Genomic DNA, 16,400 nt, shown 5'->3' with positions numbered 1-16,400 from the left:
GCTAGAGCTTGGAGATGGTTCATTCTTACACTGTGGGGCCGTGCCTGCCCGGACTAACTCTAGTGGCCAAGGAAGGCTGAAAATACAGGAGTGGTGGCACTTGTAGCTGATTGTGGAAGGAGTCAGAAACGAGTTTACGGAGGAGGTTCCAGGCTGGAATTTAAACTAAAGGCTGGCCCCCACGAGGTACAGAGACAATGCAGGAAGGAAGGTGCTGAAAGGACACTCTCCTGGGTGGACCATGAGGAGGTGCCCTGTGGTTTTGGATTAAGGACTGGAGATCACAGTGGCGACACAGCTGATGGTGCCAGAAACTGCAGGAGACCTGCCCAGCTGAGCAGGGACTACTGGAGGAATCAGGAGTCAGCTAAGCTACAGACTTCTATTTCTTTGCCTGAGATACATTAGCCCAGACTGGCCTGACTGGGCAAAGGAAGGAAGGCAGGACTGTGTGTGTGTGTGTGTGTGTGTGTGTGTGTGTTTCTGGGTGTTACAAAGGAACTTTGGGATTTTAACAGTGACATTCCACCCTTACTGTAAACCTGCATAACTTTGTAATAAATAGTTCCTTTCCTTTTCACCAAATCTGGCATTGAGAGCCACAGTTTCTACTTGGCAATGGGCAAGATGAACCTAGTACAGAAGGACCCTGGGGGAGAGGGTCTGTTTCAATAATAGTATCTAGGCTCCCCAAACAGGTCTGCTCAGTAACAATACTTGGTGTTACGCTGATCCAGGAAGCTCCATGCCCAGAGGTGGGGGCTGCGCCAGAGGAGCTCAGGCCAGGCCTAGCTCCCCAAGGAAGGCTGTGAGAGATGGTGGTTTTTATAATGAGAGGGGGAGTTTTTTTGTTTAAAACCTTCATTACTACTTGAGAAGAGATAAAGAACTGGCCAGTGAAGTGTCCGTCCCTCTAGGAGAAAAACATCAAATTGTTGAAAAGTTGTGCCATTTTTCAAGAGAGTTTGGAGACCTTAAATCAACTATACTGTATCCAAACTTGAAAACCTACTATAAGACACAGTAAATGTGAAGATTGTGAATAACGAGCTCAAAAGCTACAGTTCTTTACTTGGGCTTATAGAAAGCATGAAAAGAAGAAAATTCTAAATATACTAAAGTTCAGCTGATCGCCAACATGACAAGCAAGGTTAACTCCTTAGAAGACACATCCAACAAATTCCACATCAAGTAGCTGCAACCAAAATAGCCTTCAAACACCTTCAGAAAGATGGAGAGCGGCTTCAGAGGGCCCTGACAGAGGCTTTGAAGGAAAAGTCCAGCCTTCAGAGAAGCAGAAAGCTGCTTTCATAGCAATCTCAAAAAGGAAAGGAGGAGTGGGCAAATTTACTAAAGAGAGAAGAAAATCAGAAAACCTGCCTGGAAAGCGAGTTGTTAATAGTAGTGAGACTAAGTCTGTAGGTGAGCACCTGCTACAGAAGAGCCCTGGGGCTGCTATTCCTGGGGAAGACAACATGGATTGTGGGAAGATGGAACTAGATATATCGACGGCATCAGAAAACAGAAACTTCTTAATTGATGAATCCAAAGGATTGTTGATTTTTGCAACTGCGTTTAATACCCGTTGACAAATTCTTGAACAAAAACCTCATGGACATGGACGATGGTGTGGTTGGTGATTGCTGCAGGGAGAGGGCATAAGGGAACTATACGGTAATGGAAAAAATATAACAAAGGTTTTTTTAAAAAGCAAATATGCAAAAACAAACTGCATAAGCTAGAATTTTCAATACACTTAAAAAATCATTTGAAAAGTCTCCAGCCAATAAAGCTTTGTTGCATTTTGAACACACCCGGGTAGAAAGGGAGGGACAAAAAGTCCAAAAAAAAAAAAAGATCAAGTCCTGGCTGAACTTCATCAAGAAAAAGAAACAAATTTTTATCCAATTTAGAGAGAATTTGCCTCCATTGAAGGTGAAGGAGAATCTTTCCAAAGCATATCATTAATGCGTGTAAACAGCTACGTATTTGTAAAATTCAAGAAGAACTATTTCAGAAAAATTCATAAGAATCACTAAGTATTATTAACCCTTTCTTGTTTGCAGGATACAAAAGCTCATATTACTGGGATAAGAGATCTGTTAGCTCAGAGAAACCTCAATAACTTAAAGTAAATGCATATATGACACAAACCTTAATTAAGAAACAACTTATATTTTCTGGAAACGAGCCTCCCGTTCCTTAATTTAAAAAAAAAAAGCGGGTGACATTTCACAGACAGAGGCCTGAGACCACAACCAGGAACCTTCCAGACTCCAGATCAAGGGAGGAGGAACATCTGGCTGTGATAGTGAGGGAATGCAAGCTCCGTGCCTGGTGTCCATTAGTTCTCCACCCCCAGGACTCCTTCAAGCTGGTTGACTCCATTCTGATTCAGCACGTGCTCCAGGAGAGCAAGGCAGAGCTGTGTGGCGCAAGCAGTGATCTTACAACGAAAGCACATGTCGAAGAATTGAAAAAAATAGGAGTGAACAGCCTAGATAGAAGATATCAGGCCAAGAGGCAGAATTAATAGCTTTCAAATATTTGAAGTCCCAGATGGCTAAGACTTACTCCCTATCTTCAAAGCATTACATTCTCAAGTATCATATGGGGCAGTTTAGGACGCATATACTCATTCACTATGAACATGAACTTGTCAGCGGTAGCTGTCCACAAACTCGATGGCTCCATCTTCCGGTGTGTCTTTGTCCAGATTCCCTTTATAGGCCTTCTAACCATCATAAGACATTTAACCAATTTTCCTCACTTAGGAAATTAGGTATACATAAAGAATTATGGTCCTCAGTAATTATTCTCAAGAAATTCATACCATAATATTTCTCAGAAAGATAAAATCATGACTTAATCATGTAACATGCTCAAAGTCTTATGAAATATTTATTCAAAAGTTACGTGACTTATTATCTAATATTTCCTAAAAAGAAATAGACTTACCTCATGAGATACATGGGTCTTGATTGGCCCTCACCACTGCCAATCATTTCAGCCTCAGGAGAGGTTTTCAAAGGGCCAAATAGGACTTCGTTCCCCAACCCTAAACCCCATGACCCACATTTGCAGGGAGAAAGTTTCCAAAAAGATGAAGGAATCAGATACCATCAGGCATGTGTTTCTCTAATGGTTTAAATCGAAAATGCTTTTGATTTTCTCAGGAAATTGAGAACATTTTTTTCCAGTTGAAATTCATCCAACGGAAATATGATCTATCACATACCTCTATGGAATTCTTAAAGTGGAAATACGTATTTACTGAAACTAGACTTGGAAATACTGATCTCAGAGATTGTTTTGGAATGTGAGAAAGTCATTATTTGCTGCCTTTCTAGCACTTTATTTTGAATTTGTTAAATTCACTGATGTGTGAACTGGTTATCAAAGCTTGATAAACAGCTTATAAATCACTTTGAAGTTGGCAGAAATAAATATTAATGAATCAATTTTCAAGGAATTTAAAATCAGTTTCTCCTTCTGTCACCATAAGTTAAAAAGAGAACCTCAGTTTTTTTCATTTAGGAAAGAATCTACAATTTTTTAGTAATAATTACTCCTTATCAAGATAGTCATAGGACTGTTTACAATATGAAACCAATTTACTTAAAAGAATGCTCACTGTAAATTCATCAAAGATTTCATATGATAAAAGTTTTGTTTAAAACTTACTTATAAAACACAATCACAGTGATGATTCTAATCCTTTGAGATACTAAAGGAACATACTTCACTGAGGTTTTGCTGGGTGATGGCCTCAGAACAGGGAAAGAAAAAAGTTAAATCTTGTTAAGCTTCCATAATTTCCAAGTGCATAATCATGTGCTTTTAATCCACAGACCTTATGTATATGGCTCATCTCTGAGTTCTAAAACGTCAGCCAGTAAATATGGCGCGGCTGCTTACCTGTTCTGATAATTTTTGTCCATCCAGGTGCGCCTGCATCACAGCGTCATTAACAAGCAAGTGGAAGTTCAGGAGCACGTGTTCTATGTCATACGTCCCATGCATGGCATCTGAAAGCTCTCCCAGTGACCGGAGGTAGGCGTGCCAGTGTGGATCCAGCTCCGCCATGTGTGCCAGGCAGCCTCTCACGACGTTGAGGCAGTACCCCATGCAGGGCTTACTGAGCACCAGGCCCTGGCAGTGTGGGCAGTACTGCATCCTGAGGAGGCCTCTGCCACACTCCTTGGAGAAGTGCAGATGGTCTGTGGTATTGATGACTTCGATGCCCAGATTCAGGGCCTGCAGAAACGTGCGGCTGGGCAGCAGTGACCTCCCCATCTGCCCCATCACTCTTTGGGGGATATTACCAAATGGACTAATGTCCCGGCGAGCCATCCGGACACATTCCAAGTATTCCGGGGAACTGTCCGTCACGCCGGGGCTAATGAGATGATTGTAGACCAGAGGGAAAAGACTGTCAAAGAATCTGTTCACAAACTCTTCGGGATTAACATCTGCACCAAATAAATAGAGCCCCACATCAGTGAAGAACTCTTGAACTGAAGCAGCAGCCTCTAAGGCCATGTTCCTGTAGGTGTTGCAGAAAAGTATACTGGTGTAATTCTCTGCTTGCCTGATGAGAGTTTCAAGGGTTTCTGCAACAGAAGCAGAGGTAAAGGATGGAAAAGCTTAGTATTCACGTCATAACGGTTCGTCCATCTGCTCCAGAGAGCAAATGAGCTTAATGCGTTGAAACTAACCTAAGGATTGGTTTACACACTAATTTAGCTTTCAGACCCAATTTAGCTTTCCAAGGATAATGTCTGGTCAACAGTGAGCATTATAATGGCTGGTCAACAGTGAGCATCACACACAGCACACTTGTTTTAAAGAAATGCATTCCCTAGAATCAAACACCTTTAAAAAGTACAGAAATAAAGAAGGATAAACATGTATAGCATTTTCTGATTTTATTCCAGAGTCATTCGCAACCCACTAATGATAGAAAAAATGTGGCACTGAGAAAATAATTTCCCATCATGAGTTCATTATTTTTTTTTCAGTTTTTTTTTTCAGAAGAGAAACAAATAAGTAATGCACTAGGTTACTCCAAAGAGAGGCTAAGTTCCCAAAGGGAAGGCTGGCAATCCTCAGATCTCCCGGCACGTTCAAATTTTAAAAAATTATGATGAACCCCTAAATTTCAAACCCCATTTAGCCAGTGGGAAAGTCATGGACAGTATTAGCTGATGAAAATAAGTAATTATGAGATCATCTTCTCAACTGTCTTCTGTTGTTTTTGTCATCTTTATTTATTGAATTTATTGGGATGATACTGGTTAATAAGATTATATAGATTTCAGGTGTACAACTCTATAGTGCATCAATTGCATATTATATTTTGCGTTCCCCACTTGAGTCTCCTTCCATCACCATTAACCCCCTCTGTACCCTTTTCTACCTCCCCCACTCCCCTTTCCTTCTGACAGGAAGGTTGTCTTTCTTTGACTTTCTTTCTGCTTGACCCTTTCACCTTTTTTACCCAGCCCCCCAAACCCCTGCCTCTCTGACAGCTGTCAGTCTGTTCTTTCTATCTCTGAGTCTGCTTGTATTTTGCTGGTTTATTTTGTTCATTTTGTTCATGTATGAGTGAGAGCACGTGGTCCTTGTCTTTCTCTGACTGGCCTATTTCCCTTAGCATAATAATCTCCAGGTACATCAATGAAGTCAAAAAGGGTAAGATTTCCTCTTTTTACAGCCAAGTAGTATTCCATTGTGTAAATATACCACTGCTTTTTTATCCACACATCTACTGATGGACAGGGGCTGCTTCCAAATCTTGGAGATTACAAATAGTGCAGCAATGAACATAGGGGTGCTTATAGTCTTTTGAATTATGTTTCAGGCTTCTTTGGATAAATCCCAGAAGTGGAATCACTGGGTCATAAGGCAGTTCCACTTTTAACTGTTTGAGAAAACTCCATACTGGTAGTCTTCAGTTGGTTATTCAGGCTGATTGTTCTACAATTTAGTGGTAATTTCAGGTTGGGCGGGGGCAGCGGGGTGACACGAGGTGACTGTGCCTTCCACCTACTCTGCTACCATCGCAGATCTCTTGTTTAACATCACCTTATTTTTAAAGACTTTGCTGTGGGGCTTTTTACTTTCTTATTTGAGCAGCTGATGCTTCCAAATCCATTTCTCCCCAGAAAGAACAGAAAATAATTCATCCACAAAGTAAGAGTGGTTGTAGTAGTCAGCAAGTAAACGTCATATTTCAAAATGATAGCTTTAGGTAGCAGTCAGCCACCTTGAATATACCAGTAATTACACTTTATGATTAGCCTAAATATAATACCGGGCTATATCAATATATAATTCATTATAAAATATACCAATAAAAGTTGCTCCCCAAAACCCAATCTTACAGTTTTTAATTAGGTTGCAAAAGACCACACAATAATTCGGTTATCAAACCAGTGAGTAGGTGATTACCAAAAGAGATGAAACAACAGTCGAATAAAAGGAAATAATAAAAAGCAGAGGTGCCAGGAGAGCTGGTGAAATGGGACCGAATTATGAATGTGCCGCAGCACCCTAAGAGAAACTAACCACTTTCACAAAAAGCGCAGACAAATAAAACACAATGTCATGAATCCTGATTGTGTTCTGAGACTGATCCAGATTGGCTGCCAGGCTTTTGTGTGCTACATCAAGTCGCATGCTATTGCGTCCCCCTTAAAATCCATATGCTGACACCTAATCTCCAACCTGATGGCATTGGGAAGCAGGGCCTTTGGGAGGTGCTTAGGTGATGAGGGTGGAGCCATCACGAATGGGATTAGCACCTTTAGAAAAGAGATTTCAGAGCGCTCCCTGCTCCCTAGCCCTTTCTGCTAGGTGAGGACACAGAGAGAATACAGGGCTGTCTGTGAACCAGATAATGGACTCTCACCAAATTATGAATCTATGGGCACCTTGCTCTTGGACTTCCCACTTTCCAAAACTATGAGAAAGAAACCTCTTGTTTATAAAACCACCCAGCCTAAGATATTCTGTCGTATCAGCCTGAAATAAGAGGCAGCATCTACCTTGCAATCAAAGGCAACGGATTTTAAAGGCTGTTGCCACCGGAGTACTACAAACTGTAGGCTGTTAACTAGGTATGACTCACGTGTTACCTATGCATCTCCAGTGCTCTCTATAGCAGAAGCTGCATCCTAATACTCAACATGTGAAAGATGAAAATAGAGTGGTAACAGAGGGCTTCAATTGCCATTCACTGTTCTGCCCAGTGAGAGAGAATTACCATCAGTTTTCCCAACTGGCCCAATCACCAGGGAAAAATAGTGGGTCCAGGTCTCAGCACTGTGGGTGTTAACTCATCACATCTGTTTTTGGTGCAGGAATCTACATTTAACTAGCAGTCAAAAAAAAAAAAAGGAAGGAGGGTTGTTTTTTTTTTCATTTCTTCTGAGTTGGCCAGTTTTTGAAACACTGCAATTGTAGATCTCCACAAAACGTTTTCCTTTACCAAGTGGGCCAACAAGCATTCCGCCATGACAGCCTGACCCCACAGCTGCAGTCTGCACTCTCAGCCACTACTGTGGCTTTCAGAGATCCACACGAGTGAGCGTGAAAAGCAAATTCAACCTTTGTGGTCAAAACAAACATAATAGGCTAAGCTTATGTATTTATGTATTTATTTATTTATTTATCAGCAACGAAGGCTCATTTCTCTGAGCACCTTCTGTGTGTCTACAAACTGGGAGGTAGGTTGCAATTTTCTTTTTGGTAAGATAAAATAAGGAGAGGTTCAAAGATACCCCTGTTTCACGGGCACTCTTGCATGCTTCCCGCCGTTCGCTAAGGTGCGCGCTATACACAGATGTGTGTGACGGAAAGCTTCCGTGTCCCTCCGTGCAATGAACGTTGAATGCCACCCCGGGCAATAGTTAAAGGTTCCAGGTGACTTTTGCCAATTGTAAAAAAAAAATAAAATGTTTCTTCCTAAGTCCCAATCCCATTGATTTATAACTTACTCAGAAATGTAGGAAATTTAACTTTTTCATTGCTCTAACAGGCTTCCATATTAATTTGTCTTGTAAAAACCATATTAAAGAGAAAATATTTACTATTCAGCAGTGTATTACAACAATAACAACAGCAAATGAGTGTAGTATGTGTTGCACTACAGGCAACACCCTAATTTGATTATCTTTGAGTTTGTAATTAAAAAGCAAATTTCTGAAAACATACCACAATGCTTATTTTATTTCAGGCTAGTGTTCTTCTGCTTTATTCTTATTATTTTTAAACAAAATAACTACAAAACCAATGAAAATTTTAGAAATTGTATTAAAATTTAAAACTATTCCTAATAACATATATATTAAATTTTTATTTTTTATAATTATGTATTAACTTTACTAACCCTTGAATGAGAAATTATATGTTCTCAAATGCCAGCATTCTGATTATTTCTTCAATAGCTAAACATCCAGTGGCTTTTAAAAATGAATTTATTTTGCAGTTGGTTTTCGCTATTCTATTACCTCATCACAATCTATTTCTCCTTTCAATCTTCATCAAAGTTGATATTGACACATTCCAGTTAACTGGATGATCTAAACATATGTTAAGTATGTATTTTTGATTTACTTGTATGTGTAATAATAAATGTTTCTTAAATCCAATGAATGAGAATGAACTGTAAACATTTGTTTATATATATTTAATTTCTTAGTATGGAGAAGTAAACATTTGTGAGGTTTTGGTCATAAAAGCTTCATAAAGTCTTAATGTATAAACTCATATCAGAAACTGAACAACCTATAAGCCAATTCATTGAATTATTTTGTTAATAATTGTTGTAAAAAGCTGGTAAAATCAGAAGTTGAATTCACTAATATTAGTGAATATTAATTGTTGTTGTATCAATTCTGAATTTGCAAAACTATCACTTTATTTTTTAACTACATTTATCACAGGGTTGACTGTTTTTCCATTTTATGAAATTAAAGTTTTTATTTTAACAAGAATTTAAACTTTTCAGAGAACTGTCAAATGAACAACATATTTGCTATGATGCAAAAGAATACTTCACATACAAAAATCAGAGTTTATAAATTCAATGTAGGTTAGGTATTGAATAATTCATCATATCTACTTACACATTAAAGAATCACTAAACAGTTCATTACAAAGCTTTAATAAACAAAAAAATGTCCCTCATCCAAGCTACACAAGTAACAGCTTTCCATTCATGTGCTAAAGATTGTAACATTTTTTTTAAGATTTTATTTATTTATTTATCTTTAGAGGGGAAGGAGAGAGGGAGAGAAACATCAATGTATGGTTGCCTTTTGTGCATCCCCTGCTGGTAGTTAGCCTGCAAGGAACCGGCCTGCAACCCAGGCATGTGCCCTGACTGGGAATCGAACCGTGATCGTCTGGTTTGCAGGCCCGCACTCAATCCACTGAGCTACGCCAGCCAGGGCCACATTTCTTGAAAAATAAACAAACATCTCTTAGGTTTGATTAAGGAATTGAAGAAATAGACTAGAAAAAAAATGATCATTTACTGTTTTTCACTGAGAATTTCAGTAAGCTCTTCTTATCAATAATATCATATAAAGTTTACCAAAGCAGAAAACCCAACTTTCCTTTTAATTCCTAAGAGTGGTAGATTGAATAAAAACCGCAATCTAATTGCTGACTGAATAAAAACATGATTTATCCCAGCTTTATGAGAAAATCAAATTAGGTATTACCTCATAAAATAAACAGTGAAGTTGGATGCATAAAGTTTATCTGCATCCACTTCAATTTTCAACATATATATTCTGTAAAATTTCATAATGAAACACCTATTAACTAAAAACTTTATTTTCAACATTTTCCAGCCCACACTTCCTTTAGAGACATTTAAACTTAAATCAAGGATTTTAACTTAAATAAAACTAGTGGAAATAAAATTAGATGATAGTGATTTAAAATTAGAGTTGACATACTACAAAATCAGTGAAGATTAATATGCAAGTATCTTTTTGTAATGGGAGAAACTTAATATTTATAGGGCTTTTATTGCTTTAAAGATAAAGTTAACATAAAAATGTAATGATCATGAAATAACTGTTGTAATAATCTAGCTAGCCCTATAGGAACAGACATTTTATGAACCTTTTCATATTTTCATTATATTTGATATGCGAACATTTTAATATATAATATTTGAAGTGTGTATTACAATTCAAGACCACAGATAGCCCCAAGCACAGCAATGAAGTAAATGAATAAAAATTAAATTACATCCACCATGGATGATCAAATGCTTTTACAATATGTATCTGGGTTGCAGAGAAACTTTCAGAGTAAATTTACATTTTTGTGCATCACAATTCTCAAGTCGCGGATCGTGTTACCACAACAGATACCTCATTACTACTTGGCTACTTCAGAGCCAGTTGTTGCCTGAGACTGCACTTCCCTCTAAACTGTTACATAGGTAACAAGATATACAGAACATTTTAAGAGTAATTTCTCAACCAGTTTTAGTCACATAAACATTAAGATTCATTGTAATCCTTATGCTTTATTTTAGACAAAAATGCCATTGGTACTTTAATAGGTATTGTATTGAATCTGTAAATTGCTTTGGGTAGTATGGACATTTTGATGATGTTAATTCTTCCAATCCATGAACACGGTATATGTTTCCATTTGTTTGTGTCTTCCTTGATTTCTTTCTTCAGTGTTGTGTAGTTTTTGCATACAGGTCTTTTACCTCCTTGGTTAGATTTATTCCCAGATATTTTATTTTTATTTTTGCTATAGCGAATGGGATTTTTTTCTTGATTTCTGCTTCTGCTGATTCATTGTTAGTATACAAAAATGCCTTTGATTTCTGGATATTGACTTTGTATCCCGCTGTTTTGCCAAATTCATTTATTAGTTCGAGCTGTTTTTTGGTAGAGTCTATAGGATTTTCCATGTACACTATCATGTCATCTGCAAACAATGACAGTTTTGTTTCCTCCTTTCCAATTTGAATGCCTTTTATTTCCTTTTCTTGCCTAATCGCTGAGGCTAAAACTTCCAATACTATATTGAATAGAAGTGGTGAAAGTGGACAACCTTGTCTTGTTCCTGATCTTAGTGGAAAAGATTTTAGTTTTTGCCCATTGAGTATGATGTTGGCTGTTGGTCTTTTGTATATGGCCTTTATTATATTGAGGAATGCTCCCTCTATTCCCACTTTGCTGAGTACCTTTGTCATCAATGGGTGTTGTACCTTATCAATAGCTTTTTCTGCATCTATTGATATGACCATGTGGTTTTTGTCTTTGCTTTTGTTTATGTGGTGTATTACATTTACTGATTTGCGGATATTTAACCATCCTTGCATCCCTGGGATGAATCCCACTTGATCATGGTGTATGATCTTTTTGATGTATTGTTGGATGTGATTTGCCAATATTTTATTGAGGATTTTAGCATCTATGTTCATCAGCGATATTGGCCTAAAGTTTTCTTTCTTTGTTGTGTCTCTATCTGGTTTTGGAATTAGGATGATGCTGGCTTCATAAAAAGAGTTTGGGAGTTTCCGATCATTTTGGATTTTAAAGTACCAATGGTGTATTTCACAGACATAGAACAAACACTTCAAAAATTTATATGGAAACATAAAAGACCCTGAATAGCAGCTGCAATGTTAAGAAAGAAGAACAAAGTATGAGGGATCACAATACCTGATATCAAACTGTATTACAAGGCCACTGTAATCAAAACAGCCTGGTACTGGCATCAAAACAGGCACATAGACCAATGGAACAGAATAGAGAACCCAGAAATAAACCCAACTCTCTACAGTCAATTAATATTCGACAAAGGGGGCAGTATCATAAAATGGGGTAAAGATAGCCTCTTCAACAAATGGTGTTGGGAGAACTGGACAGCTACATGCAAAAAAATGAAACTCGAGCACCAACTTACATCATACACCAAAATAAATTCAAGGTGGATAAAAGACTTAAATATAAGCCATGACACCATTAAAGTCCTAGAGGAGAACATTGGCAGGAAAATATCAGATATTTCACACAGCAACATTTTTACTGATATGTCCCCTAGAGCAAGGACTATAAAGGAAAGAATAAACAAATGGGATCTCATCAAAATAAAAAGCTTCTGTGAAGCTAAAGAAAACAGCATTAAAATAAAAAGACAACCAACTGTATGGGAAAACATATTTGCCAATGATACCTCAGACAAAAGTTTAATCTCCAAAATATACAAAGAACTCACACAACTTCACCCTAAGAAGACAACTAACCCAATTAAAAAATGGGGAAAGAACTTGAACAGACACTTCTGCAAGGAGGACATACAGAGGATCCAGAGACACATGCAGATGCTCAATATCGCTTGCTATCAGAGAGATGCAAATTAAAACCACAATGAGATACCACTTTACACCAGTGAGAATGGCTATCATAAACAAAGCAATAAACAACAAATGTTGGAGAGGGTGTGGGGAAAAGGGGACTCTGGTCCACTGTTGGTGGGATTGCAGGCTGGTACAGCCATTATGGAAAACAGTATGGAATTTTCTCAGAACACTAAAATTGGACTTGCCTTTTGACCCAGCAATTCTGCTGCTAGGATTGTATCCTAAGAATCCTAAAACATCAGTCCCAAAGAACCTATGCACCCCAATGTTCATAGCAGCACAATTTACAATAGCCAAGAGCTGGAAGCAACGAGGTGCCCATCAGTAAATGAATGGATCAAAAAACTATGGTACATATACACAATGGAATTTTATGCTGCAGAAAGAAAGAAGGAGCTCCTACATTTTGCAACATTGTGGATGGAACTGGAAAGCATTATGCTGAGTGAAATAAGCCAGGTGTTGAAGGACAAATACCATATGATCTCACCTTTAACAGGAAGCTAAACAACAAAACAAACAAGCAAGCAAAATATAACCAAAGACACTGAAATAGAGAACAAGCTGACAGTGACCAGGGGGGAGAGGGCAGGGAATTTCAGGGGAAATAGGGGAGGGATTTAGAGGAACATATATAAAGGATACATGGACAACAACTGAGAAGGGTGGAAATGGGAGGGAGGGGGGAGCATGGGAGTGGAATGGGATGGGAGTAATAGACAGAAAACTGTACTTGAAAAATAATTAAATAAAAAAAATTGGGAAAAAAATAAACAAAAATGCCTTCCAATAATTTTACTAGTCACATTTAATAATTTCCTTAATTATCAGAAGACAATTAGAGCCATTCTGAAAATATGCATAGTTAAATAAAAGCAGAAATTTTCTATTTCTCCTCTCTGGAAATGTTTATACTGAATTCATGCCTATAATATTTCTATACTTCTTCAATTTTTCATGAAGTAAAATGTGTATAATGTTTTCTAGAATATTGATGTAAAACATTTTAAATGTTTTGCAGTATGATTTATATCATCATTCTTCAGAAATTAGCCATCTATACAAATAAATAGTGAGTAGAATATTAATCTGTGCCACCAAGAATTAACATTTTGTAATTAATCCAATCTCCTAAAGCAAGCATTGAAGAGAAAACTGTTCTCTCAATATTTCTTCTTCCTTTTCACCCCATTAATTTGGCTTTCATGGTACTTCACATTTCTTTTTACTATCATTTTATAACCATTTATGTTCTGAAAATCAGTTTATGATTTTAGCCAAACAACTCACTATACAGTGTTTCATGAATTATTGTGGGGTAAAGATTTTAAATCAGATCTCCTAATAATCTTTAAAATAGATCAGTGGAACAGCACAGAGAGCCCAGAAGTAAACCCACGCCTGTATGGTCAGTTAATATTCGACAGAGGAGGCAAGAACATATAGTGGGGTAAAGACAGTCTATTCAATCAACGGTTCGGAGAAAACTGGACCTATACATGCAAAAGAGTGAAACTAGACCTCTTTCATACACAATACACAAAAATAAACTCAGAATGGATTCAAGATTTAAATGTTAGACTCGAAACCATAAAAATCCTAGAAGACAACATAGGCAGTTAAATCATAGACATCTCTCATAGCAGTATTTTTTCTGTGAGGTTAAAAAAAATTAGGAAGGTGGAGTATGCCAGGAACCAAGGGAAAAAATGATTCAAGTAGAAGGAAGTAATCCATCATGTCAAATACTATTAAGAGGTCAACCGAGATGAGGAATAACAATTGACCATGGGAACTGACAAGAGCAAGGCTCTTACTGACCTTGGCAAAACCTGCCTCAGCAGAATGTGAGCACAGAAGAGGACAGAAATTGAAGCAATAGAGACAACTCTCCTGCAGATATTTACTCTTGTGGAAAGAGAGAACCAAAGTAGGCACTGGAGGGAAATATGTGGTCAAAGATTTTTGTTTTTACAAGAAAGGAGAATTTACTGGATGTTCATATGCTGATGGGAGAAACCTGATGGACAAATAAAGATTGATATTGAGCAGGGAAAATGAGAATTATAGGGAGAAATTCTTTGCATAAGCAAAAGGATGCACATGCCTAGGGCATGTGCAGATACCAGAATACCAGATAAATAAGTGGATGTCGAAGTTGCCAAGAATGGATGGCAAGAGAAATGAAAAGAGAGTGAGCCAGGCAATGAAATCTGGAGTCGATAAGGGAAGGTAACCAAAAGTCTGGTATATAACAGTACATGATTCAAACAGAGAGTGCGTCTTCTGGCAGGTGTGTCGAAAGGGATTTTCTGAGGAAAACGGGAACAACGATGCGGATCCAGGGGCACATCTCCCCCAACCACAGAGGGTCCTTGCACTACTTTCCCGTTGCTGCCAGAGTAAAACAGCAGAGATGTATTTGTTCACCATTCTAGATACCAAAAGCATTAAGTCAGAACCACTGGGCTAAAATCAGGATGGGCCAGGCAGTACCACCGCCGGAAGCTCTAGGAGAGAATCTGGTCCTCGCCTCTTGCACCTTCTGGAGGCTGCGGACATTCCTTGGCTTGTGGGTATACAAATCCAGTCTCTGCCTCCATGGTCCGCAATGCCTTCTCTGAGTGTCCCAAATCTCCACTGCCTGTCTCTCCTAAGGAAGTGTGTGAGAACATTTGGGGCCCCCCCCCAAGTAATCCAGATAATCTCCCCATGTCAAGATCCTTAATGTCACTGTATCGGCAAAAACCTTTTTTCCACATAATATTTACGGGTTCAGGAATTAGCCCCAGATATATTTGGAGGTCAATAGTCAGCCTACTACAAAATGATCAGGAAAAACAAAACAAAAAAAAGGTCTATACTAGCAAACTCAAAAGAGACAATAATTCTAACCTTGGCTTTTCCATGTACCAGTCATACGATCCATTAAACTTCCTAAGCACCCACTTTGATAAAGTGGGTATGGTAAGTGCCTATACTAACTGTGGGACAAGGGTATCTGTGAGATTCAAATGAACAAAAGTAAAGGATGATGCTCAGTGATCTCTCCCTCTGCTTATGCTTATATCCTGTACTAGAATGTTTTAAGAATGAATGACTGTTAATAGCCACCAGCCTTCCCCAGGGATCATGGGTGCCTTGAGACAGGGATCATGTGCTGTTCGTCTTTACATCCCCCAAGCTTTGGCCCATGGGAGGTCTCAATTCCTTCTGACAGATTTCGATTCAAAGCCACTCCGGTTAAATGACTGTGTGACTGTAAACTTCCTAACTTCCCCACGTCTCATTTAGTCTCATTAGAACACAGATAGAATAATGGTACCTACCTAACAGGGTGGTTGTGAGGATGAAATGAGTTGGTACATGCATATCTGCATGGTGCTTGCAAGTGAAAAAATGCTCAAGCTGCATTAAAGAACCACAATAATGACCCTTCGTTTCTGCTATATACTTGCCATGAACTTGCTGCTTCATTAAGCTCTTTTAGTAATTTCCCTGATTCTCCTACCCATGGTATGAGTAGTCTTACAATAATAATTGTTACTATGATTATTATCCTACTTTAAAGATGATCAAGTGAAGCACTGAAAATGTAAGTGATTTGCTCACGGTTTACCTGGAAAGTGACAAGGCCTGGATTTGAATCCAAGTTCTCTGGCTCCAGACTCTGGTTCTTAACCATTAGCATATGTGGTCTCTTTGAAATAGACTGAAGATCTATTTAAACTAGCTGAAAGAGGTCCATTGGGTACATATTTAAGCCAAAAACAAAACAAAATGAAATAGCTTTATTTATATACCTAAATAAAATGCAAAGGTTTCACTGTTAAGTTAGCACATTTACCCATTATGTGGGACACTCCAATTTAGCTATAGAATTACTCTCTTTTGGGGGGGGGAATTAACCAATACTATTAATATAGCAAAAATAAATGAAGAGAAAGCCCTACATGAGTTGCGTTTGAGTCAAAACAGCTAAGTATTTTCT

General features: G+C 38.2%; 1 protein-coding gene across 1 annotated transcript in view; it reads right to left on the bottom strand.

Annotated features, from left to right (window-relative positions):
• Positions 1-16,400, bottom strand: part of GPC5 (glypican 5) — a 1,180,201-nt gene that overhangs the window by 947,344 nt on the left and 216,457 nt on the right. Inside the window, exon 3 of the mRNA XM_037057549.1 lies at positions 3,919-4,613. Within this exon, the coding sequence (XP_036913444.1) occupies positions 3,919-4,613 (695 nt within the window). The remainder of the gene's footprint in view (positions 1-3,918; positions 4,614-16,400) is intronic.

The sequence above is a fragment of the Sturnira hondurensis genome, unplaced genomic scaffold (assembly GCF_014824575.4).
Source record: "Sturnira hondurensis isolate 20B ecotype Veracruz unplaced genomic scaffold, ASM1482457v3 Scaffold0009719, whole genome shotgun sequence".
NCBI lineage: Eukaryota > Metazoa > Chordata > Mammalia > Chiroptera > Phyllostomidae > Sturnira > Sturnira hondurensis.
This window is presented reverse-complemented; position numbering and strand designations above follow the sequence as displayed.